This window comes from Ciconia boyciana, chromosome 9 (assembly GCF_034638445.1).
Source record: "Ciconia boyciana chromosome 9, ASM3463844v1, whole genome shotgun sequence".
NCBI classification, from domain to species: domain Eukaryota; kingdom Metazoa; phylum Chordata; class Aves; order Ciconiiformes; family Ciconiidae; genus Ciconia; species Ciconia boyciana.
The window spans coordinates 22,933,895-22,957,539 of NC_132942.1; the positions used below are offsets into that span (position 1 = coordinate 22,933,895).

The 23,645-nt window shown below is 50.2% G+C and overlaps 1 protein-coding gene across 5 annotated transcripts in view; it reads left to right on the forward strand.

The window, feature by feature from the left end:
- CNGB1 (cyclic nucleotide gated channel subunit beta 1) overlaps window positions 1-22,361 on the forward strand; it is a 33,459-nt gene extending 11,098 nt beyond the window's left edge. For 2 of the 5 annotated variants that reach the window (XM_072873367.1, XM_072873372.1), the window contains 21 exons: window positions 2,843-3,017; window positions 4,157-4,246; window positions 6,114-6,243; window positions 6,605-6,647; window positions 8,995-9,133; window positions 11,629-11,727; window positions 12,741-12,898; window positions 13,056-13,235; window positions 14,008-14,216; window positions 15,130-15,180; window positions 15,296-15,382; window positions 15,732-15,796; window positions 16,277-16,399; window positions 17,387-17,528; window positions 17,771-17,930; window positions 18,525-18,622; window positions 18,708-18,791; window positions 19,203-19,321; window positions 19,950-20,096; window positions 20,583-20,778; window positions 22,146-22,361. In XM_072873367.1, coding sequence (XP_072729468.1) covers window positions 2,843-3,017; window positions 4,157-4,246; window positions 6,114-6,243; window positions 6,605-6,647; window positions 8,995-9,133; window positions 11,629-11,727; window positions 12,741-12,898; window positions 13,056-13,235; window positions 14,008-14,216; window positions 15,130-15,180; window positions 15,296-15,382; window positions 15,732-15,796; window positions 16,277-16,399; window positions 17,387-17,528; window positions 17,771-17,930; window positions 18,525-18,622; window positions 18,708-18,791; window positions 19,203-19,321; window positions 19,950-20,096; window positions 20,583-20,778; window positions 22,146-22,361 — 2,711 coding nt within the window. Of the gene's footprint in view, window positions 1-2,842; window positions 3,018-4,156; window positions 4,247-6,113; window positions 6,244-6,604; window positions 6,648-8,994; window positions 9,134-11,628; window positions 11,728-12,740; window positions 12,899-13,055; window positions 13,236-14,007; window positions 14,217-15,129; window positions 15,181-15,295; window positions 15,383-15,731; window positions 15,797-16,276; window positions 16,400-17,386; window positions 17,529-17,770; window positions 17,931-18,524; window positions 18,623-18,707; window positions 18,792-19,202; window positions 19,322-19,949; window positions 20,097-20,582; window positions 20,868-22,145 lie in introns of all 5 variants that reach the window. The other 3 variants (XM_072873369.1, XM_072873370.1, XM_072873371.1) reach the window with 3 other exon arrangements.
- Window positions 22,362-23,645: the final 1,284 nt, after the last annotated feature.

The window sequence follows — 23,645 nt, forward strand, 5'->3', positions numbered from 1 at the left end:
CCCTGTGAAAGTGCCTTCCCTGGGAAGGAGTGGTTGGTTGGGCTGTGGGAGACGCTGATGGGAGCAGGGACCCGCCGTGGCATGCAGAGGCTGTGCATCCCTCCAGGGGCATGCCGGGAGGTTGCTTCTGCTGAGCCAGCAGCCACTTGGTGGGATCTCAGAGTGGGAAATCCTGCAGGAAGGCATTTCTCTGAGTGTTTGTACAAACTGGAGACCTGAGCGCTGCTGTGGACATTGGAAAGAGGCAAAGCCAGTGGGATGCTGCTGCATGTGCAGGGCAGTTGCACCCTTTGTGTGCAGCTGGCTTGCATTACAGCTTGCTTTGGTGCCTTGAGGCATGTCAAGGTCACTTAATCTGCCCAAAGAAGGGAGCGATTGGGTCAAGCAAGAGATCTGCTCCGGCACCAAACTGCCAGCATGCTCATTAATGTTTTCCTTCTCCTTTTGTTTCAGGGGGCAAAGGGGCTTAGAGCCTCTGAAACAAATGGAAAACGAAGACTGTGGCGAGCCAGCCCTTCCCACAACCAAATGAGACCAACCTGAGGAGAAAGCACAGCTGGGGAGGAAAAGCAAAGGGGAATCTGCAAATGGTCTCTAGCTCCTTCCCAGCCAGGGCGGCGGGGACCCGAGGCTGGTGCAGGGATGCTGGCTGCATGTCCCCAGTCCCAGGGCTGTCCCATCCTGGCTCCCTCTTGGCTCTGGAAACTGGAGCTATTGATTTTGCAGGATGATGTCTATGTGATGGGAGCTAGAATTTATAGGAGGATAGTACAAAAGCATCACTCGGGACACCTTGGAGGCAGAAAGCCTCTAGCTGCAGCCTCCCAGCACTCCTGGCCCTCTCAAACCACCCCCCAGCATCTGAATATTCACTCCTGAGACTTCCAGCTGAACCCCACAGGCTTCTTTTAGTCGACTTCTACCTCCGAGGGGTAATGTTATAAAGCTCTTTAAGTTCTCGTCAGCTTCTTATTGCTTTTCTTCCATTAACTGAGTGTTTTCTCCCAGCAAGTGGAAAGGGCTCTGGTTTGCAGCAGCAAATGCAGGTGGATGAGGTTTATCTCTAGGTGAATAGGTAGGAGTTAATAGTTAAAAACCTTTGCCTGGGTTCTCCTTACAGGAGAACTTACCCCAAAATCTCCTTACCCCCAACTACGGCTGCTCCCTCCCGAAGCTCACAGCTCTTTGGATGCAGCGCTAACCACGGCAGCAGGATCATCCTGGCAGGGAAGGGATCTCAGGGGCTGTCTCCAGCCCAGAGGTGTGTGGGAAGGCGTAGCCAATGCAGGCACACTGGGCTGGATGGGGTGAGAGACCCTACACGCCAGGTTTTTAGTACAGACCTTAGAATCGCAGAATGGTTTGGGTTAAGAGGGACCTTTGAAGATGATCCAGTCCAACCCCCCTGCCATGGGCCGGGACATCTTCCACTAGCTCAGGTTGCTCAAAGTCCCGTCCAACCTGACCTTGAACACTTCCAAAGATGGGGCAACCACGACTTCTCTGGGCAACCTGTTCAGTGTCTCACCACTCTTATCATACAACATTTCTTCCTTATGTCCAATCTAAATCTACTCTCTTTCAGTTTAAAACCATTGCCCCTTGTCCTGTCACTACAGGCCTTGGTAAAAAGTCTTTCTCCATCTTTTGTATAAGCCCCCTTGATATACTGAAAGGAGACAATAAGGTCTCCCACAGTCTTATTGCATCCCTTTAGGACGATCTAGGCAGCCATAATGATGAGTCATGAGCCAAGCAACCACCCTGAGCCCCATCCTGTGTTTATAACGAACCCCGCTGGTACCAGGCTCAATTTTAGTATTTGCCCCATTTTCATATAATGTATCCAAAAGTTGTGGTGTGTTTTAAAAGCCATCTCCCTGATTGCTGTCCCGCATTTTAATTAACGGAGATCTAGAGGGAATGGGCTAAAGGCAGCGTGGGCACTGTGGGGTGGGTAAATACGGCACAGAGCTGAGCGTGGGTGGGTTTCCTGCCTTTCTGTAGTTGAATTTGCAAATTTCCTATTAGCTTTGCTGCAGACATGTAAGTTTTGTTGTCAGGCAGACCTCAAAATAAACTGGTTTTACAGTATGCAGATGCGCTTCCTCCTCCTGTTTCTCTGGTGTGTGCCTGACGTGGTAGGATGTGTAACACTGGGAAACGGAGAGGGCTGGTCGTGGGTCAGACCCACGCTCTTCACTTTGCAGCTGGTCTGACAACCTCCCTGGTAACCTGCCATGGGTTTTCCCCCAGCGATGGTGGGAAGTGGCAGGGCATGCGGGATGCTTCCTATGCTGTGCCTGGGGAAGCGTTTGGAGTGGACACGGTGTGGTGCTGGGGGTGTTCCAACGTGGGCTCTGAGTTGAGTCTTGCTCTGCAAAACCGGGGCCCTCAGGCTGTGCTAGTGCAGTGTTTTGCTTGGGGTTTACAAGGGGAAAGGCTTTGGGCTCTTCCTGTGGCTGCTTCTGTTTGCCAAAATGTGGCCTGGAGATGGGCCAAATTCTCTGCTGGTGGAGGCTGCTACGTGCTTAGGGAAGCCAACAGGCATCTGTGTGCAAATGGTTATAGTTTTCATAGGACTTTGGATGTGCTTGGCACAAAATGGTGAATTTTCGTCTTCCTTCTGGTGAAAGTGCCCAAGGCATCTGTTTGGCACAGCTTGGGGGGACTGGGGCTGCACGGGTCTGTGCAGGCTGAGAGGTGCTTCAGTCCTGCATGTGGCAGCACCTCTGCATTGAGCAGCTCTTGTAACATGCAGCTAAAATGTGGGATCTGCCCTGGCCCCTTGAAAATGTGCTACTCTCACTTCATCACCTCCCTTTCCCTGTTCCTGTTTCAGTTCAAATTGTCCCTGGGGAACCCAAGGAGACTGACCTCATCCTGGAAGAGATCGATGATGACTGGATTAACGAAGCCGCCTGCGAGATGATGGCCTGGGGTCATGAGGCTGATCTGGTGGCAGATGCTCATCCCCTTCCCCCCATACAGGAGGAACCTCAGGAAGAAGAAAACAGGTAGGAGAAGGGAGATGCCATTGATGGGCAGCTCTGTGTGCTCTCCAGCCACCAGCGTGGTGGCCATGGGAGGGGATGAGCATCCCTGGGCATCCCTCCTTGCCAGCGCTGGAGGTGGAGCTGGCAGCGGGCAACCATGGTGCCCATTTCCAAAGAGAGGGGCACCAGAAAGATCCAAAAGGTTTTTGAGCAAAAAGCCTTTCCTTCAGGCATTGAGATTCAGGTTGTGGCAGGCAGTGGCAGAGCCATAAATGCAATGCTTCACATTGCCCTGCAGAGGACAGCTGAAGGGTGCTCTGCTTAGGCTTCCCATAAGTAGATTTTGGCCCTAAGGCAAGAGGGTGTTTGGACCTCGTTCCCATCAACTGCGTATCCAACTGTCATGGCATTTGGAAATGGTAGTCTTCTGTATATAATTCATCCTACTTCTTCCAAAAGAAACCCCTGCTGAGGTCCTCCTGAGGGCTGGGCAATGCGTTCAGAGCTGGGAGCGGGCTGTGTTGCAGAAGGGGGATGAGAGGTGTCCATGCACACTCCCAAAGGGTTTGGGAGCGCCCCAAAATGCTCCCAAGCACACGTGCAGGGGAGGGCGAGCACAGCGGTCACCACCCACAACGTGGGCAATGCTCGACTGCACTAAGCACAAGTGATGCTCAGAGCCATGTTCACTCAGCAGAGCTCTTCTGCTCAGCCAGAAAACAGTGGACATGTTATAAAAATATTTTTGAGATTTTTTTTTCTCCTTAGTATATGAGCCTGAGAAGCTGTGGGCAGCAAGCACATCCTGTCCTGGAGGATGGATTTCCTTAACAGGGAGGTTTTGGTCAAAATCGGCAACAAGTGACCCCTAAGCACATTCTCTCCCTGTGCTGCAAGGGGAATTTGAAGGCTCTAGGACTCTGGTTTTGCATTCCCAATCTTTTTCCCGTTATTCCTCCCACCCCCTTGGGGCCGCAGACACTAATGGGCTGTGAAACAGCATATGCCTGGTGTGCCTGAGCATGTTCCCCCCCAAGGATGTTGTCTGGGGGATGGAGGGAGAACATCTCCAGCCAAAGGGGTGTGGAGACCGACAGCACTCCTCTTGTGAGGTTCAGTCATACTTTTTGGATTTCACCTAATGAGTTTCTTCTTCTCAGGCTGTGGTTGTGCTCCCTGAGCGCTGCCGTGGAGGAAAAGGAGGAGGAGGGGAAGAAGGAGGAGGAGGAAGAGGTGGAGGAGCGTGTTGGGTGAGTGGCTCCCGTTGCCTTTATGGCTTTGTTGGAAACGAGCGTGAATGCAGTCGTTTCACCTGCATTCACAAGCCGGAGAGGCTGAAACACCCGAGGACGAGAGAGCTCCTCTTGGCACAGCAGAGCTCCCCGGCCTGGCGGGCGGCCGGGGTGCACTGGGGAGGGGTGCGATGCGTTCAGGAGGGATGATTTCGCAAACCGGCTCACCCCAGGGCTCGCTGCTGACGCGGCACCTGGTGACAGGCGAATGTATCCTGGTGACACGGGCTCCATCTCCATCGCGGCCGCCCGTAGCAACCGCAGCTCCTGGCTATCCCCTCCCGCCCGGCGGCTCGGCCAAGCAGGAGCCCCGGCTTGTGCCTTCATCGGGAGCTGGGAGCACCCAGCTCCTGGAGAGGGTCCACATTATTTAAAACCATATCCATTAATTCAGGGCAGTCGGGATTATTATGAGTATTACAGAGCTGAATTTAAAGACCGGATTATGTGTTGTACCTGCAAATGCTACTTAATACAAGTAGGTACAATTTTACATATTTTCTTGTTGTGGAAAATAGCCGAGTTATAGTCAGCTGTTGTAGGTGGTGACTTTGGTCTAGATGGTATTTAGAAAAATCTTTCCGCTTAGTTTAGTGGCTTACTCTGAATTCACATGAGATAAACATTTAGGGATTTATTACCTAGTACTACAATATTATTCTCTGTTAATTCCTCTGAAGTAGCTAGATTTTCGGGAAGAAGCTGAAAATGCATGATTATTCAGTGTTAAACCCATATCTTTTTATTTCATCAAAATCTGTTTCTGGAGCTCTACTATAGAAACTTGAGCTTCAGTTGTTGGGTGAATGAGAAGCTGCTTTATCCTTCAATGTGTTTGTCTGTTTATGGGAAAAGAGAGACACTGAGAGGTTTTCTAGATTAGGATGAAAAGACTTGCAATTGCATTTGAAGGGAGCCTAATTAAAAAAAAAATAAAGGGGGGATATTAAAAATAATTTTTAAAAGACCTTGGAAAATAACAGTTTTTCAAGACATGGAGATAAAAGAGAAAAAGAAGCCACTGTTTGTTACATACATCTTCTGACTTAGGACCTGCCAAGGATGCAGAAAGATGGTTTTTCAATTTTCATGCATTTAGCTGTCTTAAAATTTTTCATTATCCCCAGTCCCCGTTTTGCAGCTCTTGCCAGGAAAGAGCAAGTCAGGAGATAAGTGCACAGAACAACATGATGAGGCGCTTTTTTTTTCAGTTGTAAAGTTATATTAAACCAATAAAATTGATCTTGTGAGCCCCTTTTTGTCAGAATGGTGGAGCTGAGGTCTGTGCTTGCTGCTGAAGGAAAATGAGCATTATGTGTCCTGGTGGTGTCTTGCAGAGGCAAACATGGGATTTGGATGGTGCTCACGGGGCAGCCCTGCCTGAAAATTAGGCTCTCAGCTTTTTATTTGGCAAATTTTAATTATATGAGAAATTATTATGCACAGCAGGAGAAACATACTGCCTGTATCTTTCTGCATATGCAATTTTTGCTTATGCATATGCAATGCCCTGCATTATTTATGCACTTCTCTCCTGGTCTCCCAACACAGCATTTTTTCCAAGTCCCTTTTAACCTAGGCAGCAATTTTTTTTTTTTACTGCTACTGTATTAAACTAAGATTTCTGTGGTATCATTCTCCTGCAAATGGGGCTTACAGCACAGCTGGAGGAGCAGTGCTCCCCGAAACTCGGAGACCTATGCACTGTTCCCATTGACCTGATGCCCCCCCATTGATGTGATACCCCCCATCCACAACATGCCCAACATCAGAAAGGGCAAAAGCGAGCTCAGGTGCTTATCTCTGCTTGATCTGTACCATCCAGACACCTGCTCCGGTCACCTTGTCCCACCACTGACGAGGGTGTGAATGAAGTCTACTTTGCAGAGGAGGCCCTCAGGTTTGAGCAGCTGGAAGAAGCTGAGATAAGTGATCTCGAAGGTGCTTTTGTACAGGTATGGCATTACTCCCTGCTTGGGCTCAGGTCTGCAATGAGCTCTTGCTGCCCAGCGCATGCTGGGGACTCAATGCTTGTCTGGGGGGATGCAGTGCCCTGGTGAGGAGCAGGGACCAGGATGGGCACTGGGAATGTTGCCATCTCTGGACCCATGTCCCCATCTCTGGATCTGAGACAGCAGCAGTAGCTGTGCACCAAGGGAGGGATGCTTTCACCCTAAAATGTTGGCACTGAACAACAAGCTGAGAGGCTGGTGAATGGTCGGGGGATATGGGGCAACCCAATCAAGCTGCAAAGTGTGCTCTTTTACTGACAGAGCAGGTCTTTTTCTCCTTAAAATGGCTTTTTTCACTTTGAAGGTAGAAGAGGAGACAGCTGAAGCTTCTGAAACTGATGCCGAAGGTATAATATATAGCAGCGAAATGTCAAATTAGGATGAACCGAAGCAGGCAATGCGATGCCCCATGAGGCAAAAATGCAGCTTCTCCCTCCTCACTGCTCACTGTCTGGGAGTGGGCAGCTGAGTTTTCTGCAGCATGGGCCTGCATGGGCAGTCAGGGCTTTTCGCTAGCTTAAAGCATCCCGTGGGCACAGTGCAATGGCAATATTGTCATCAGCTCTGAAAGGCTGGTGCTTACGCAGTACTTAGTCTTGTTGATTAAGCAACCTCTGATGTGAAATAAGAGTTTCTCCTTCAGCTGAAGAATGTAGGGGTGATAAAAAGGATTTTCTCTACCACATTGCTCAATTTGGGAAATAATCAGTGGCATAAAGCATATTTTAATATAACCTTTTAGGAGGTAACGGGTTGGTAATGAAACTTAGGTGGTGAGCTCCCATCGCAGCCTGAGTAAGCAAAGGCAGGTCCTGGCATAACTCCACTGACGTCAGGGGAGTTGCACAAGGGATGGCTTGACCTGAGCCCTGGTACAGGCTGGAGATTTCTCTGCTCATGCAGACCTGCAGAGCACCCCAATCTTGCAGCAATGCTAGAAAAGCACATGGTAGGATGCTCACCACTGCTGCTACCAACATCTGTGAGCGGTGGGCGGCAACAAAAACCCCAGCAGCCCTGCATTTCTCTGCGCTGACACAACCCTCCTGTCTCAAACCATTCTGTGTTTTATTGCAGCTTCAGATGTCTTGTCCTTTGCTTGAAGCACCTAGGCGCCTAGCAGCATGTCCAAGCATGCCCGAGACTTCAAGCTAGATCAGCTGGTGCATGACAAGCCGCTCGACAGTGGGGACGCCTCCCCTCCCGGCTGTGGCACGCTAGAGCAGCTCCCCAATGTCCCCAGTTACCAAGCCATCACTGCCTCCCGCATCCCCATCCTTGTCACCAGCAAGCCAAAGGCTGGCGTTGTCAACCCCAATTTTTGCAATGAAGAACAATCCCCCCTAGGTATTAGAGATGTTGGCTTTGACAGTGGACTTGGGTAGCTTGAGGGGGGCAAGGGGTTATTCCTGGAGTAGTTGCTTTTTGTTGCTTTTTGGGGGGAAAAAAAAAAAAGCACGCTTCACGTTGCAGTGCAGAGGCTGGGGAACAAAATTCATGTTTTTTCTGCTTCTGCCTCATCACTATGTGTCTTTCTAGCTAAGCCCTAGAGACTGTTTGCAAATATCTGTAAATTATATGCTATATGTTTTGATCTGCTTGGACAAAAACTCTCCCGAAGGACCTGCAGGCAGAGGGTTAAATATCTGCTGCACACACAGTTTTCTCCTTAGTATTTGTGCAACTCACTCATACTAAGAGGACAGTAAGATGGAGGTTTGCTGTTCACAGTTTTCTGCCTTTTCTGCCTCAGAAGTACAAATTATGTTTCTGGAGCTTTGCTTTGCTTTGTTTTTAACCAGCAAGCCAAATTCTGCTGCTTTTCCTTACATGCAATGGGATTTTAACTTTGCAAACCAAACAGGCCTTTTGTTGGTGATTTGATCGAGTCACTCTCTGATCCACTGGTCCCACTGATCAGCATGGGATAGGAGGGGATGCACAGGGTCTTTCAGACATGTGAAAAACCCCCTTAGAAGAAATCCTGCAGGAAGTTATTGCATTTTGTTATATAGCTAAGAAAAAGGATGACACTTCACAGCCTGGCTGGCTGCAAGGTCTAGCCAAGATAACCCCCAGCACCATTTCTCCCTTGGGCAATTGGCATCTCTCTTTACCCACTATAAACATCCAACCTTCCTGCTTCTAACATTGCTTGTGGGAGGAAGCAGTTATTATCTCTGCAAAAGGGAGAGGCCGTTAAGCGCTTATTTAAATAGTGCCTTATTCTGCATGAAAAGCAAATGCTCAGGTAATTTAGAGCTTGCATGATCCATATGTTTATGTTCAGAAGACCCAGGAGATTTTCTAGACCCTGGGAGGCAGGTTTGCAGCTGGAAATCCTGAGTTCCTGCATAACACCTGCAGCTGGTAATCCTCATCTCCATCATTTTCCTAACCAAGTGGACCCAACACTCACACAGAGTAGTTGCAACCACTGCAAGCTGGAAAAGCAGAAGGGAAGCAGGTAGCACTTCTTACAATGTTAAAAACTGGGCAAAAAAGAGAAAGAAGTGCTCCAAACTGTTAGGAGAAAGGAGTGCCGGGCGACAAGGGAATGGAGGGAAAAGGAGAGTCCTTCCAAGGGTTTGGGGGCAACTCTGTGGAGGCGATGGGGCTTGGGGATTCATCCTGGCTGCCAGCTGGGCCCTTCTCCCCTCTCACCTGCAATTATTGTCCTTCTCCATGGGCCAGGTAATTACCCCACCGTGGACATAAAGGATGTGGACAGCGGAGGCGATGCTGTGGAGAACGATGGTACTCACTTACTGGTGCCCACCACTGGTGCTCCCAATGTGCTGGTGGTGCCTGGCACGGCACCAGCATCCCCCAGGTATGGCCCTGCCCAGGCGTGGTCCCCAGCTCCCAGGGTTCTTACCCCCCCGATGGTGCCAGTACAGGAAAATTCATTCAACCATATGGAGTAACCCATTTCTGGCAGGTTTGGACAGTGAGCCAGGGTGATGTGTGTGCTGTGGGTGTCACCCACATACCAAGGCATCAGAGCAGTGACCAATGGTCCACACCAATGGCCAAGCCCAGGCAGCAGCTGCCAGCCTCATGTTGCTCACCCTATAGTTTTATTTAGGCAATTGCACTCTCTACCTGGTCTCTTGAGGTGGCAATTTACATTTTTATTGTTTGTATTCAAATCCTTTCACACTTGGCTTCCTGCATATTTGTGCAAGGGGGTTCATGCAGCTCTCTGTATCTGTGCTGTGCATTTCCACTTCTCAATCTATTTACTATTAATTTAGTATTTATTTAATATTTCACCTTTAGCTTTTATTTGGTCTGCACACACTCCTCCTCTTCACTAGCTATGCGTCTCTTGGGTCACTTTGTGTTGTAGGAGATACAATTTGAAGTCTTTCTGCATCAGTGGAAAAAAATCGGGGTTTTTAGTGCCATTCTGACCAGACGTCTGGAGGTCCTGTCCCTAAAAATATCCCCTGTAGCTGGAACATATCAAAGGACCGAATGTTTTCCAGAGGATTATTATGCAGGTTCCTTTTTTTCCATGGATGACTGGGAAACTGCTAGACCTGCCAGGGTTTTGGACTTAGAGTTGCACATACACGAGTTTCTCCATGGGACTTAACGTAACATCCCAGGTTCCCTCTGAGCCTTTCACCCACCTGTTTCCATAATCTGCTGAAGTTTGCGTTGCTTTTCGGGTAGCTTCTGCTCCTTTTTACGTCCACATCTCCTGGGAGCGCAGGTGAACTACAGGCACTGCAGAATATCAAGGGATGTTTCCTGCGCCTCTGGAATTACAGCCTTCCTGGGGACGTTTATCTCCTTTTATATCTTTCTGAGGGCATCCATTAATCTGAAGCAAAAAGAGGCATTTTTTTTCCCAGATGGATGCTGACACACAAAGCTTTGCATATACTTGGAGGGTGACCACGCAAGCTCTGTGGCCCATGCGGAGCCATGCCACAGGCAAAGAGGGAGGATGGCGATACCTTCTCTGCAGGGTCACCCTTACAGAGCAAGAGGCCATTAGGCTGTTAATGTAGGCATCTTGGGCTTGCTCATGGATGGGGATGGTCAATGGGGCAGCATGGTGCCCTGAGAGGGCAGAGGCAGGGGAAGGGCAGCTGCAGACCGGTGAGAGGCAGTGGATGCTGTCCTAACAACGTCATCATGGACCTTGCCAGGACTGTTTCTCCAAACTGATGTGGTTTTGGGAACCTCTCCATCCACATCTGAGGGTACTTTAACAGGGGGGTTGGTGGTTTTCCTCTGGCCCTGCGCTGCGCACTTGGGGTATGAAGGTTTCGTTGGTCTTGTTCATCTGCTCCCCTTCCCAGCAGGGCACGCCTGAGAGCCAGTGAGGCTAGAGGTGAGTGGGTTCATCACATTTGGCTTTCTTCAGGAGACTTGCGATGGCAGGATGACCTCCCTCGGCATCCTGCTTGCTCCTGCTCCACACACAGCACTGAGCCATTTTGCACCAGGGTCAGTGAAATCCTGGTTAATTTAGAGCAACAGCTGTCGTGGCAGAAGACAGTTTCTTTATCGCAGTTAAAACTCTGAACTTGACTGCAGGTTTGCAAACCAGATTTTTGCCATGATTGTCATCTTCATATTCAGATCTCTTTCTGCCATGTTGTTTGCGCATGTTGTTTGTGTAAGGAAGTTGTCCCAGAAACTCGTCTGTGCCAAAGGGAGCCACCAGCTGTGTTAGGACACGTCTTCTAGGAAGACATCAGCTGCCACTGGCTTAGCATTGCTAAGACAGTGTTTATAGCGCTCCTCTTGAACCTGGAGCCATTCTTGGCTGTTGCACTTTGCACTTGGCTTTGCAGGTGTCAGCAGCCATTAGAGGGTCCATGTTATGTACCCGCTGCTCTGCAATTCACTCTTTGTCACAGAGGTTTAAGGTGCTATGAAGCCAGCTCAGAGCCAGGTGGTGTTCCCAGTACCCTCTCTTTTTTCCAGATTTCACTTTCTTGCTCCACCTTACTGGTATTGCACTTTCCTTGCCTGCCTCTGGAAGTGCAGTGGTGTGACAGTGCCCACCCTCCGTGCATCTTGCCAGGGCCCAAAATAGGTTGCAAAATGGGCCAGGTGGCTGAATGCCTGTGGAGCTGTGGACTCGGTGGTGCACAGGAAGGAACAGGTCTTTAGCAGCAAAGGAGCAGGGTGGTTTGCTCCCATTGACTTCAGGCAACACCAAAAATTAGGGGAAAACTGATGCTGGTAGAAGAAGGGGAAGTGGAAACAGATGAGACCTGGGGGGAGGAGGAGGAGGAGAAGGGAGAGGAGCTGGCTGAGGATGGGGGACAAGCCGATCCTCAGTCGCTGTGTGTGTGCCCGCAGGAGGAAGCTGCTGGCGCTGGCAGATGGTCTGGACAAGATACCGGTGAGCCAGTCCCCCACCCGAGTGCTGCTGGGCTGGGACAAGGAGCAGAGGGAAAGGTGTGTGGTGGGACCAAGGGGCTCCGGATCAGCCAGGCTCCCAGGGGTTTGGATCCTGGGGCTGGTGTGGAAATAGCAAAGATCCTAGAAGTGCTGGGGATACTAAAGAGAGAGGGAGCTGTGCCTGCAGCAGGTCCAGCACTGTGTAACAAGTAATGCACCCCCCCTCTCCAAAAAAAAAACCCCAATCACGATGCTCCCTGGAGCAGAAACTGCTCTCTTGTTTTTCTTGTATTCAGGTAGAAATATTCTCCTTAAGGCTAGATTTAACCACAGAGAAGATGCACCTTTGATCTACATATGCTATAGCACTATGGGGACACCTTGTTTTTACTGATTGTGGAGATATAACCTTTTTCTTCCATGTAGGAAGCGAGCACAAGCTGTGCATCACACTCTTCGGGTCCTGGCTTCCCTGCAGCCCTTTGGGGACAGCATTGGAGGGAGCTGCCCTCCCTGGGAAGCAAAGTCTTGGGGAGGGTCTGCACCTTCACGTGGTGCATGATTTTGCCTTCTTCCTAGGCAGAAATAGTTGTGCCAATTATCACAACAAACCAGCCTGGAGCTACAGCGAATGAGCTTGTTTTTGTCCTCCCTCGTAGTGATGCTTCTCAGTCATGCCATATAAAGCATCTTGGTCTGAATCCAACCCAGTTTTAATAAAGAAGCTGAAAAGAGACGATATAGTTTATAAATTCAGGGGCTTGGTGCACATTTTCACCCCATAGTTCTTCCAAAATCATCATCTTTCAAGCACATACAATCCAGCCTGGGATCTTCATGCTTCACAAGTTCCTCTGAGGGCATCTCACACCCAGGGCAAGGATAAGGCTCAGGCTGGTGCTGCTTGATGGTATTTTACTGAAACCACCTTAACTTATGTTCTTCTGATTACACAATAGCCAAGTAAATATGGTAAATCCTAATTCAGGGTCCTGTAGGTTAAAAAATAGGTCATGAGCCTGCTCTTGGCCTTTCCTACCTGCATGAAATGTCTGATGGTCTCCTCGCAGCCTGCCCGAGCACATTGGTTCAGCCACAAGCCTGAGCAGTGCCGTCATCAACAATCGGCTCCAGGAGCTGGTGAAGCTCTTCAAAGAGAGGACCGAGAAGGTGAAGGAGAAGCTAACCGACCCTGATGTCACCTCGGACGATGAGAGCCCTGTGGCATGTGAGTTCAAGTGGGGCTGGGAGCATTTAACTGGTGGGTCCCCACGTATGCTGTGTTTTCCGGGAGACAGCTGCTTTATTAACAATTTAAAGACCTTAAAACAAATTGCCATAAGATGATTTTCTGCCCTTTAAAATAACTGTGTGGCCTCTCCCAGCCCCTGCCAAGCTGGCACCTACGGCAGCACCGGTGCCTCCCCTGGGAGGGGAGCCAGAGGGGGACAAGCCGGCAGTGGACGAGCACTACTGCGAGATGCTGTGCTGCACGTTCAAGTATCGGCCCTGGCTGGACCGCCTGAAAAACTACCAGTTCCCCAGCAGCATTGACCCGCTCACCAGTGAGTGATGGAGCACAGCCGCATGCCTGGGCTGGGAGCAAGCCAGCTAGGGCCGGGGGAGAGGGGGTAAGGAAGGGAGCAGGTGAGGAGGTGTAAAAGATGAGACCTTGTAGAGAAGGGAGGACAACTAAGCAAGGAGCAACTTAGCTTACACCTGTCTACTAAAAAACCAGAGTTTTAAATTCCACTGCAAGGCACAGGCTTTCCTAAATACTTCCCAATGGCTGTGGGTGTCAGGAGCACAACCGGGCAGGGAAGGGGCAGCTGCCTTCTGCTTTTCAGGCTTTTTAGTGGGCAAACACTGTCCCTGTGGTGTGGACACCCCAAATGAAAATAAAAATCACAAAAGAAAAATCCACTGTCCAGTGAACTCCTCATAGGAACTCACCTCCTTCCTTAGTCCTTGGTATTTCACAGCCATTTCAAAGCCCCCAGGTTCGGGCAGCCAGCAGTTGGCTCAGGACAGCCTCAAGGCGAAAAAAGCAAAGCAAGAAAACCGGTACTGTGGGAGCAAAGCAAAAGCAAACCTAGTTGAACCAGCAAAGTTAGAAGAGGCTTTCTGATAAAAAGCAATGTGCTCTGCAACTGGTGGTATCCACTTTGCATCTACAGCGCAGCTCACTTGCAACTAAATGCTGTTGATAAGAGATGTCCTGCAGGTTTCCTCCTTGCACTCAGGGCAGGTCAGGGGATGAAAACCCCTTTGCATAGTGGATTCGCATGGACAAGGGGTGTGTGCCCAGCTAATCATGGTGTGGTTCCCTGTGCGCAGACCTGATGTATGTGCTGTGGCTGTTCTTCGTTGTCATGGCCTGGAACTGGAACTGCTGGCTGATCCCTGTCCGCTGGGCTTTCCCCTACCAGACACCAGCAAACATCCACTGCTGGCTGCTCGTGGACTACCTCTGCGACCTCATCTATCTGCTGGACATCCTCGTCTTTCAGACCCGGCTGCAGTTTGTCCGGGGGGGAGACATAATAGTGAGTGGCAGCACGCTGTGTCCCACTGCTGGGAACCAGCTGCAGGGACCTCCCATCCCCATTACCACAAATGGCATGGATGGTCCTGGTCACCTATCTCTGAAACGAGCTCTCCAAGCTCTCCCACCATGGCTGTGGCCATCAGGGCTCTGTCCACTCTTGGAGGACTGCAAGCATCTCTCCTGCCATGTAGTGGATAAGCCTCCCATCTTTTTGTCCACCAAACATACATATTATTCCACTATAGTCAATACCACCCCACATAGAAAGCGTGTGGTCCATGGTGGCCCCGTTCCTGGGTAGGGATGCTTGGAGGGTGTTGCTCCGTGGGGTGGTCCTGCCAGTGGTGGGGTGAGGTGGACGCCAACCAGCCCTGGCACAGCTATACGCTGCTAACCATAAGCAGACAGCATAATAAACTCTGGGTTTAATTTTCAGGAGCACAGCTAGACAGAATGCATTAGCAATATGACAAAAGCGATTGTAATCTGAATGCATAGATCATGTGCCTGACATAAGTGAACACCCTTGATTTCGTTTCCATATCCAATTAAATAAGCTGTGAAAAATAAAACCTTGAGGATACAGCCATCCCATTGCCCATGCAAATGTTCAGACAGGGAGTTTTATCCTGTAAACTCTGATTTTTGTGGTGCTGGCACTGCAATCTGCTTTCTCTGGGATGCAAAATGAGCACAAGATGTCCTGAGATAGGATAGGAAGATGGCATATGGCCAAGTCTTCTTCTGCTCCTTTTGCTCTGCTCTCCTTCCCAGGCATGAAGGGAGCATCTTCCCTGTCGTGGTGCAGAAGAGGAAAGCCAAGCATGACCATGTGGGCCATGACTTTCCTTTCTGTAAGCAATGATCAGTCTTCCTCTCTCTCTCTCTCCCTCCCGCCTATTCCCAACCAGACCGATAAAAAGGCCATGAAAGAGAACTACCTGCGATCACAACGCTTTAAGGTTTGACGTAATTTTATTTATTAATCTGAATCTTTAATCTGAACCATGGCTTGCAGCTTCACCCCACCACGCCTGCAGGTCCCCACAGAGATTTCTCTCTTTGTGTGGATTTCAGATGGATGTGGTGTGCCTCCTGCCCCTGGATTTCTTCTACCTCAAAGTTGGCATCAACCCACTCCTGCGTTTTCCTCGCTGTCTGAAGGTGAGTGGAGCTTACAAAATCAGGCAGAACACTGGTTGCAGTGGATGTGAAGGAGTTCCATGCTGGTTGGGGTAAGCTATGGCTTGCTAGACTCATCAATGATGACAAGAGGATTGTAAAATAGATGGAAGGTCTCGTCCCGCAGGCTTTGTGGGGCTGTTGGTCAAACACTTCATTTCAATCCTAAACATGCTCACATTTGAATAGAAGAGCACTTATAGATGGAGTCATTCATTCTGCAGAGGGGCTGCAGGAGGGAAACGGAGGGGAAGTGGGGTTTTATGGGGACATAACTCTGCCGGCGGGGGCCACGGGAAGCTGGAGCATGGTGCTTTCCTTCTCCTCCCAGTACATGGCCTTCTTCGAGTTCAACAACCGTCTGGAGGCTATCCTGAGCAAGGCATACATCTACAGGTGAGGGAAAGGGAGGGAGGGAGGGAGAGAGCGTGGACTTGCTGTTTGCTCCTGGGGAAGAAGGTTTGCTTTGATGTACACCCATTCTGGGTTTCTGATTTATTTTCCCACTGTCCCTGGACCAGCTGACATGGGCGTTGGCTGATGTAGGCAGGATTTGGGGGTCCTGGAGCCCACATGGGTAGGATCACCTCTCCCCGACCCAGTGGGGACAGGGGTGCTGGTGGTGAAGAGGAGCCACCAGTGGATAAGCTGCTTTTTCTGGCATTTCTGGAGCTGCAGGGCTGTGGGAAGGAGCAGCAGGGCCACAGGTTTGGGTGCTCTGTGGTTCCTGCATTGGCAGGACCTGCATGGTCAGCACTCAGGTCATCGCTTTGAAGCTCCTTGTGATGCCACGGGGGTAATCTGATGTGTTTCTCCCAGCAGACACCACAGACACCATATCATCTCCCCTCCTGCTCTCTTTTTTTTTTTTTGCAGAGTGATTCGGACAACTGCCTATTTACTGTACAGCTTACATGTTAACTCCTGCCTCTATTACTGGGCATCAGCCTACGAAGGACTGGGCTCTACCACCTGGGTCTACGATGGGGAAGGAAACAGGTACAAGCCAGGGCTTGGGTCCTCACGTAGCACAGCTTGCTGTGATGAGCTGGAGCAAGAACAAAGGTATTGGGATGCAGCTGGGTTCATAAAAACTCCTGAAGCAAAGGGTTGGGGATGCCAGGAGAAGATGCAGAGCCAGGGAGAATGACAGGGACAGGAGGGATGGGATGTGCAGTAATATACAGTGCTGCAAGATGAGGAGGCTGCAGCTGGGCTGAGATGGAAGGCAATGGTAGGTCGAAGCAGCTGAAAAACTGGGAACCTGGAGCTGGGAAACAAGGAAACACTCCCTGGCTGAACGGGATGGCAGTGTGAGCCCTGTTTCTGTTCACGCTGACCTGCTGCCAGGTCAGGGTGGAGGCTTGAAGCTGTGCTTGGAGACGGGGGTCTGTGCTTTGAACCTAAGGGCTTGATGCAGCATTGCACACCTTGCGAAACTGGGTCCTAGGTGCCATGTGTCAGGCCGCTTGGACCAGCCCAGCACCCTCATTCCCAGGGACACTGGCTACCTCATCCCCTCACCGTGGCACTTCCAAGATACTATTACATCCAAGGGAGTGCCCAAGACCAGTGAATCAAGAATTCACTTGACATCTCCTGAGTCCCATGCCCACAATTTGCTCACAAACCTTTTTTTTTTTTTCCCCTGACTATTTCTAAAAGTGTAAATGTTGCTGAAAATATGTTGCTGATTTATAGTAGTGCGGCTGAAAGAAGCAGAAAATGGGAGTAGCCAGAGCAGCTGAGCATCCCACACAGTGGTTTCTGGAGGGTCCCTACACCCCTCTGCTCCTGTAGCATCTCCAGAAGCACCTGCAGGTGCAGTGGGGAGTCTGCAGCCCCTTAATTTTCCCTCCATCACCTGTAATTACTCTCAGCAGGCTCTGGCTTGCCATGGCCAGAGAATACGAGCACAGTACCGAGGAGTGAAACAGGCCTTCACACCCAAAATGCCTTCAAAACTGCTTCCTCTTTTCCTCTCAGCTACATCCGTTGCTACTACTGGGCAGTCAAAACCCTCATCACCATTGGGGGCCTGCCAGACCCCAGGACGCTGTTCGAGATCATCTTTCAGCTGCTGAACTACTTCACGGGCGTCTTTGCTTTCTCCGTCATGATAGGGCAGGTGAGAGGGAATCAGCTCGGGTTCCCAGCCTCAGATGGGGAAGGTTTCAGTGGGGCTGGTCCACAGGTTTGTATCTCCAGGTTTATTTTCCCTGTGCAAGGACCTGCTCTGCACTGGTGGAAGACAAAAAGGATTTGGCAGATGCTGTTAGGACTCAGCATACATGCTCTAGACTGCTTAACCTGTGTGATGGATAAGCGACAGCAATTAAAACATCTTTTCCACCCCTTCCTCCCATTCAGATGAGAGATGTGGTCGGCGCCGCTACCGCAGGGCAAACTTACTATCGGAGCTGCATGGACAGTACCATTAAATACATGAACTTCTACAAAATCCCCAAAACTGTTCAGAACCGGGTGAAAATGTGGTATGAGTACACGTGGCATTCACAAGGCATGCTAGGTGAGATCCAACCGCTCCAAGCGTCAACACTTGCACTGCATGTGTTTTACTGCAGTTGCTTTGCAGAGCTGAAACATTACTGTCAAATAGCACTAAAGTTTTGGGGTGGGGGGTGGCTTATTTTACTCTTTGCTATACGGGCTTGTTTGCCCACTGATAGAGTATATAGGCTGCCACCAGGTTGCAGCACCTTGGTGACCCAGCATCCCACCCACTGATTCCTGGGGAGAGGGCAGTGACTGGCAATCGCTGGCCAGAGCGCGTCCAACAGCAAACCTACTAGCTCACCCTGCCAGTAAATTATCACGCAGGACCTCAGCGCCCACTCTCCTGGCCAAGAAAGATGCTGGCTTGGGCTTACTGGTCTGTCTCTGAGAGCTGTTAGGGCAGGGATAATGTGAAGGGTGGCTCTCCATCACCTGTTGTCTTTAAACCTGAAGGTTGCTGAGAGGGCAGAGGCTGGAGGAGACCTTTCTGGGCGAGCTGGCTCCTGCCCTCTGCCACCAAAATGCGGGCTGCTTTCCCACTGCCACACCAAGGACACACTCTCGGATCAAGTGCTGGAAACAGCTAGTTTTCTGCTTTGTCTCACAGATGAGTCAGAGCTGCTGGTGCAGCTGCCAGACAAGATGAGGCTGGACATCGCCATCGACGTGAACTACAACATCGTGAGCAAAGTGGCCCTCTTCCAGGTACCCTCTGCAGCGTGGGTCCTGGCTGGTGAAGCCTGGCATGCCGGCACAGGCTAATGGCACTGTTGACTCTGTTTTGGCTCAGGGCTGTGACAGGCAGATGATCTTTGACATGCTGAAGCGGCTCAGATCAGTGGTCTACCTGCCTAATGACTACGTGTGTAAGAAGGTAATGAGATGCTTGGGTGCCCTTTCATCCCCGGTGTTGTGGCTGGGCTGTGCAGGGCATTAGGAGCAATGCAGAGTGAGGAAAGCCAGGCCTGGCCCATCTCCATGGCATCAAGCCGCTTCACAGGGAGGGAATTCAGAGCAAAAACATCCTTGGTTGCAGCTGGTCTTGTGCAAAGGCTGACCTCTTCTGCTGCAGCCATGAACAGCAGGAGAGATGGAAGAGCCTGCCGAGCTGGAGGAGACTTTGGCATGCTTAGATGAGGATGCTCGGGAGAGAGCACCATCAGGACAAAGCATTTTGAGAGCTTGGAGAGGGCAGTGTGGTCGTGGGGGTTTCCAGCAAGATGCAGGACATCCATAAGGTCTCCCTGTTTCTGGGCACCCCACACAGCACCCGTCTTCATTGCAGGGAGAAATCGGCCGCGAGATGTACATTATTCAGGCGGGACAAGTGCAGGTGCTGGGGGGACCTGATGGCAAAACTGTGCTGGTGACTCTGAAAGCCGGATCCGTGTTTGGAGAAATAAGGTGAGTGAAGCATTGCCAGGGAGCCAGGGAAATACAGCTTGCGGGCTCTGGGCGAGAAGAGTAGGAGGTGGGGAGATCAGCAACGCCCTAATTAATCTTTGTGATTGAGAGCCACTAACACTGAGCAGTGTCTGCTACACAAATTACAGCTTTTTTCTTTGAGCTTTTCCACTATTTTTGTCATCGTGCTGTTTTCTGCCTGGGGAGCTAGTGACAGTAAGCAGAGGTATTCGGAGGGATGGGAAAACGAGTAAGAAAAGATGTTTCACTAAAACAGCCTCCTAGGCATTAATCTGCCCATTTCATGGGCATGTAAAGTCCTGTACCAATTTGTAACACAGTGATAGAGCTTGCCTCTCTATGGCCCAGCAGACACTAGAGTGGTGTAAAATGCAATATTTAAACCTTCAAAAAAGCAAATAATTTTTTATATAGCACTCCATGCCAACATTTCCCAGCATTCTTTAAAAACTGGGCCTGGAAAATTTCTTCAGGAGTGAAAATTAAACGCTGAGTCCTCTGAAAGAGAGAGATGAGGGGACACAATGGGAAAAGGGAGATTTTAAATTACAAATGTTGTGCTGAGCCTGTTAATAACAGCGTTAACGTCTCGCCCTGTCTCTCTCAGCTTGCTAGCGGCAGGAGGGGGAAATCGCCGAACAGCAAATGTCATAGCTCACGGCTTCGCTAACCTCTTCATTTTGGATAAAAAGGACTTGAACGAGATTTTGGTGCATTATCCGGAGTCTCAAAAGCTGCTGCGTAAAAAGGCCAAGTGCGTGTCGGGCTGCTGCTTTCTAGCCTGTGGGGTTTTAAAAAAAGCAGAGTACAGGTTTCAAGATTGCAGGGGAGATTTCTCTCTGTGCGAAGCACTGGGAAAACTCCTGCTGCAGGCGCCAGGCGTTAGGCACCCGTCCCCGGAGGACAGCCGGGCTGGAGTTGCGGCGCTTCGGCAGGGGGCACCCGCCCCTCACTGCCGGGCTGGGGAGGCTGGCGATGCCCAGAGCCAGCCCAACCCTGCTTCAAGGCTTCACTACTAAAAGCGGGTGCACCTCGGGAACGAACGTGGCCAAAGTGCATCCGCTTAAAAATCTATTAAAATATTCACTTTCGTTTTTAGCATTCCTTAGATTTGTTATTCTGTCCTTCCTAAGGCGTAAAAAATCCCTGTCCTTTTAAAGTCTGACTTTTCTGCATTATAAAATCCAGCTAATATAACATGTCCTCGGACTGAAGTCATCTCTCCTTTTCCTCGCTGTAGGAAGATGCTGAAAAACAACAATAAACCCAAAGATGAGAAGGGAGCACCCGGAGACCCGCTGATCATCCCCCCAAAAGCCGACACCCCGAAGCTCTTCCAGGCTGCCCTGGCTGCCGCGGGGAGGATGGGGGGCAAAGGGACACTGGTGCAGCTCCGGTGGAGGCTGAAGGAGCTGAAGGCGATGCAGGTGACACAAGTCAGCGTGGGGAGGATGGCAATTTGGCTTTGCTTCCTTATGTGCCAAGTTGCTGCTCTCCCCAACGAGCTCCAGAGACTGTCATTAAGGTGCCTTAAAGGAGTGAGCTCAGGTCATGGGGGTCTGACATAGCACAGGCAAATGGGAAGGGGTGGTCCAGCATCTTACACGTGGCCTTGGGAGAACGTCATTGTCCCACAGGGTTTGTTTTGCAACACAAAAGGGAAATACATTGACTTTTTGCCCAGCTATGCTAAGCCTGAGCCTAGTTTCTAGCTGGGCTATAGCCACAGATGAACATCTCTTCTGTGCCAGAGACAGAGCCACTCATAATTAATTGACATGCTGGCGGGACAGAGGGTGATGCTGTCATCCAGCATCCACAGGCCAGTCAATATTTGCGAAGCTTTCATGGTGCGGTTGGGGCCGAGGCCCCCAGCAGCAGGCACGCCATGCTGCCAGCTCTGCATGAGCTGCCGTGAAATCACCCTTGCTTTTTTGTCATGAGCAACTGAAAAAGAAAATGGCCTGGCTTTTTTTTTTTTTTTCCCCTTCCAAGTGTCTCTGCTGAACTCATAAAAAAAAAAAAAAGGTCCTATCTCCATGCAGACCTTGTTGTTACCCTTCCTACCATGGAGTTATGCAGACTGTCACATCTGGACATGTAAAGGGAGGTGAAAGAGCAGCTGATAGGGAGCGCACGGTGGCCTTGAGGCTGGGTAAATATCCAGGGAGATGCTGAGCGTAACTGCGTTTCTGCAGTCCTTCACAAAAGCATGACGAGGCTTCACACAATGCAGTGCTTAACACTAATTAATAACCAGTTAAAGGCAGTGGTGAACAGTGGCACTGTGTGCTCCATACAGTAGTGGCAACAAGACCCATCATCAGAGGGTATACGTATTAGGAGCCAACCTCACTAATGGGGTTAGCAGAACCCCGTTAGAAGGATATCCCTCTCCATGACGCGTCCATAGGTGAGGTTTCTGAGGCTCCTCTCTAAAGGAGGCTTTAGGACAGGGCAGTGCGGGGCTGTTCCCTCACAACACCACTTCTGCCAAGCTTTTGCCAAAATCAATCCCTCCAGCTGCTTCAGGAGCAAAACAAGAGCTAGCGCAGGAGGTGTGAGCATTGCACTCATCTCTATGCACTTCTCTCAAGATGTGCAGGATATAATCCAGCTGCCCTTCTCACAGGGGTCATCTTTGACAGCAAGCTGACATCCCAGTGATGAGGTCCAGTGCAGTGAAACTCCACAAAACACCTGCCTGGCTTTGCACAGTGCAGACAACGTGGTTGGGCGTAGTGGACAAGGGTCTGCTAAGGTTGATTATGCCCCCCCTTTTTTTTTTTTTTTTTGATTGCAGGGTTCCAGCTTCAGTCTGATCCCACCGAAATCACCAGTGCACCAGAGATTGCCTATCACCTCCCACAAAGCACGCACCCACCTGGGAGAAGAAATATTCTCAAAATCTTCTGATAGTTTAGTCACCATTCGTGTGATTTCTACAGCACAAGAAGATGAAGAAATCCTTGCTGCTGAGATTTCGGAGAAAGACGAAGAAGAAAAAGAAGATAAATGAAAAACAAGCAGGTCCTGGGGCAAAAGTAGGAGTCAAGCAAATGCTTTTTGTCCTTAGTGATTTCCATGAGGTGGCTGTAGGCTTCGCTAAGTGCTGCAGGTAGGATCTGCCTTTCTTTTCTGCCTAGACCTTCACTCACTGTTGATAAAACCCTCTTCCATATGACCCAGAACCATACAAGGCTTCTGTGCTCTGGAGATCTATTTTTATTGAGCATCTTTATGAATATTCCCGCTAAATCTCAGGCCAGCCCTCTTGCTTCAAAATACAGCCTTTCGGAAAGGGAGCCCTGAAGAAATTGCTTTTTATGGCTCTGGATGGTTAATGAGTGTTCAGATAAAGCATGAAGAGTTATTCACCTCTGACAGCTGAGTCACCACTTGGCCAGAAACAACCGGGGAAAAAAAACAACAAGGTTTCTCTGTTGGGGTCAAGGTTGTCAGCAGCAGCTGGAGAGTGATTCATCCAAAAAGCATGTGGACTATGCTCACAAGCCAAGCACAGACCGAATCACACTGTCACAAGAAGGCTGAGGTCCATTTCAGTGTGCATAGACTGCAAGATGCTTGAGGGTCCCTGCGAGGTGCCAAGACCACCTTGGGTTTGCTGCTGGGAAGAGGAGTTTGCACCTGGGGAGGTGGTGGGGTCTGGAGAGTGATTCATCCAAAAAGCATGTGGACTATGCTCACAAGCCAAGCACAGACCGAATCACACTGTCACAAGAAGGCTGAGGTCCATTTCGGTGTGCATAGACTGCAAGATGCTTGAGGGTCCCTGCGAGGTGCCAAGACCACCTTGGGTTTGCTGCTGGGAAGAGGAGTTTGCACCTGGGGAGGTGGTGGGGTCTCCATCGCTGGTACCTGTTACGGAGAGATTTGATGAGCATCTTTCACGGATGGAGAAGCACAATCCTGGATGAGGAGATGTTCCTGGAGATCCCTTCCAGCCCTGTATTTCCATGGGTGCACCAACCTGCTGCTGCCGGAGGGATAAACCGCGTGCAGGAAAGGAGAAGCCGTGTTGGTTTCCAGCTGGGACAGGAAAGAGAAGTGCAGTAAGTGCTCTCCTCTCCCAGCCAGTGTTTCAGAGTCAGGCCAGACCCCGTAGTGCACAAAAAATTGTGCACAAGCATGCAGGTGATCCCCTGTGCTCATTGCTGGACCTCAGTGACCTGCCACATTTCCAGCAGCCAATTTCCTTTCGGGCACTTTGTTGGCTCTCGGCGACATTTCCCATGGAGAAGCCACACTGGTCTTGCTCATCACTGCAAGAGGGTGCTTATGA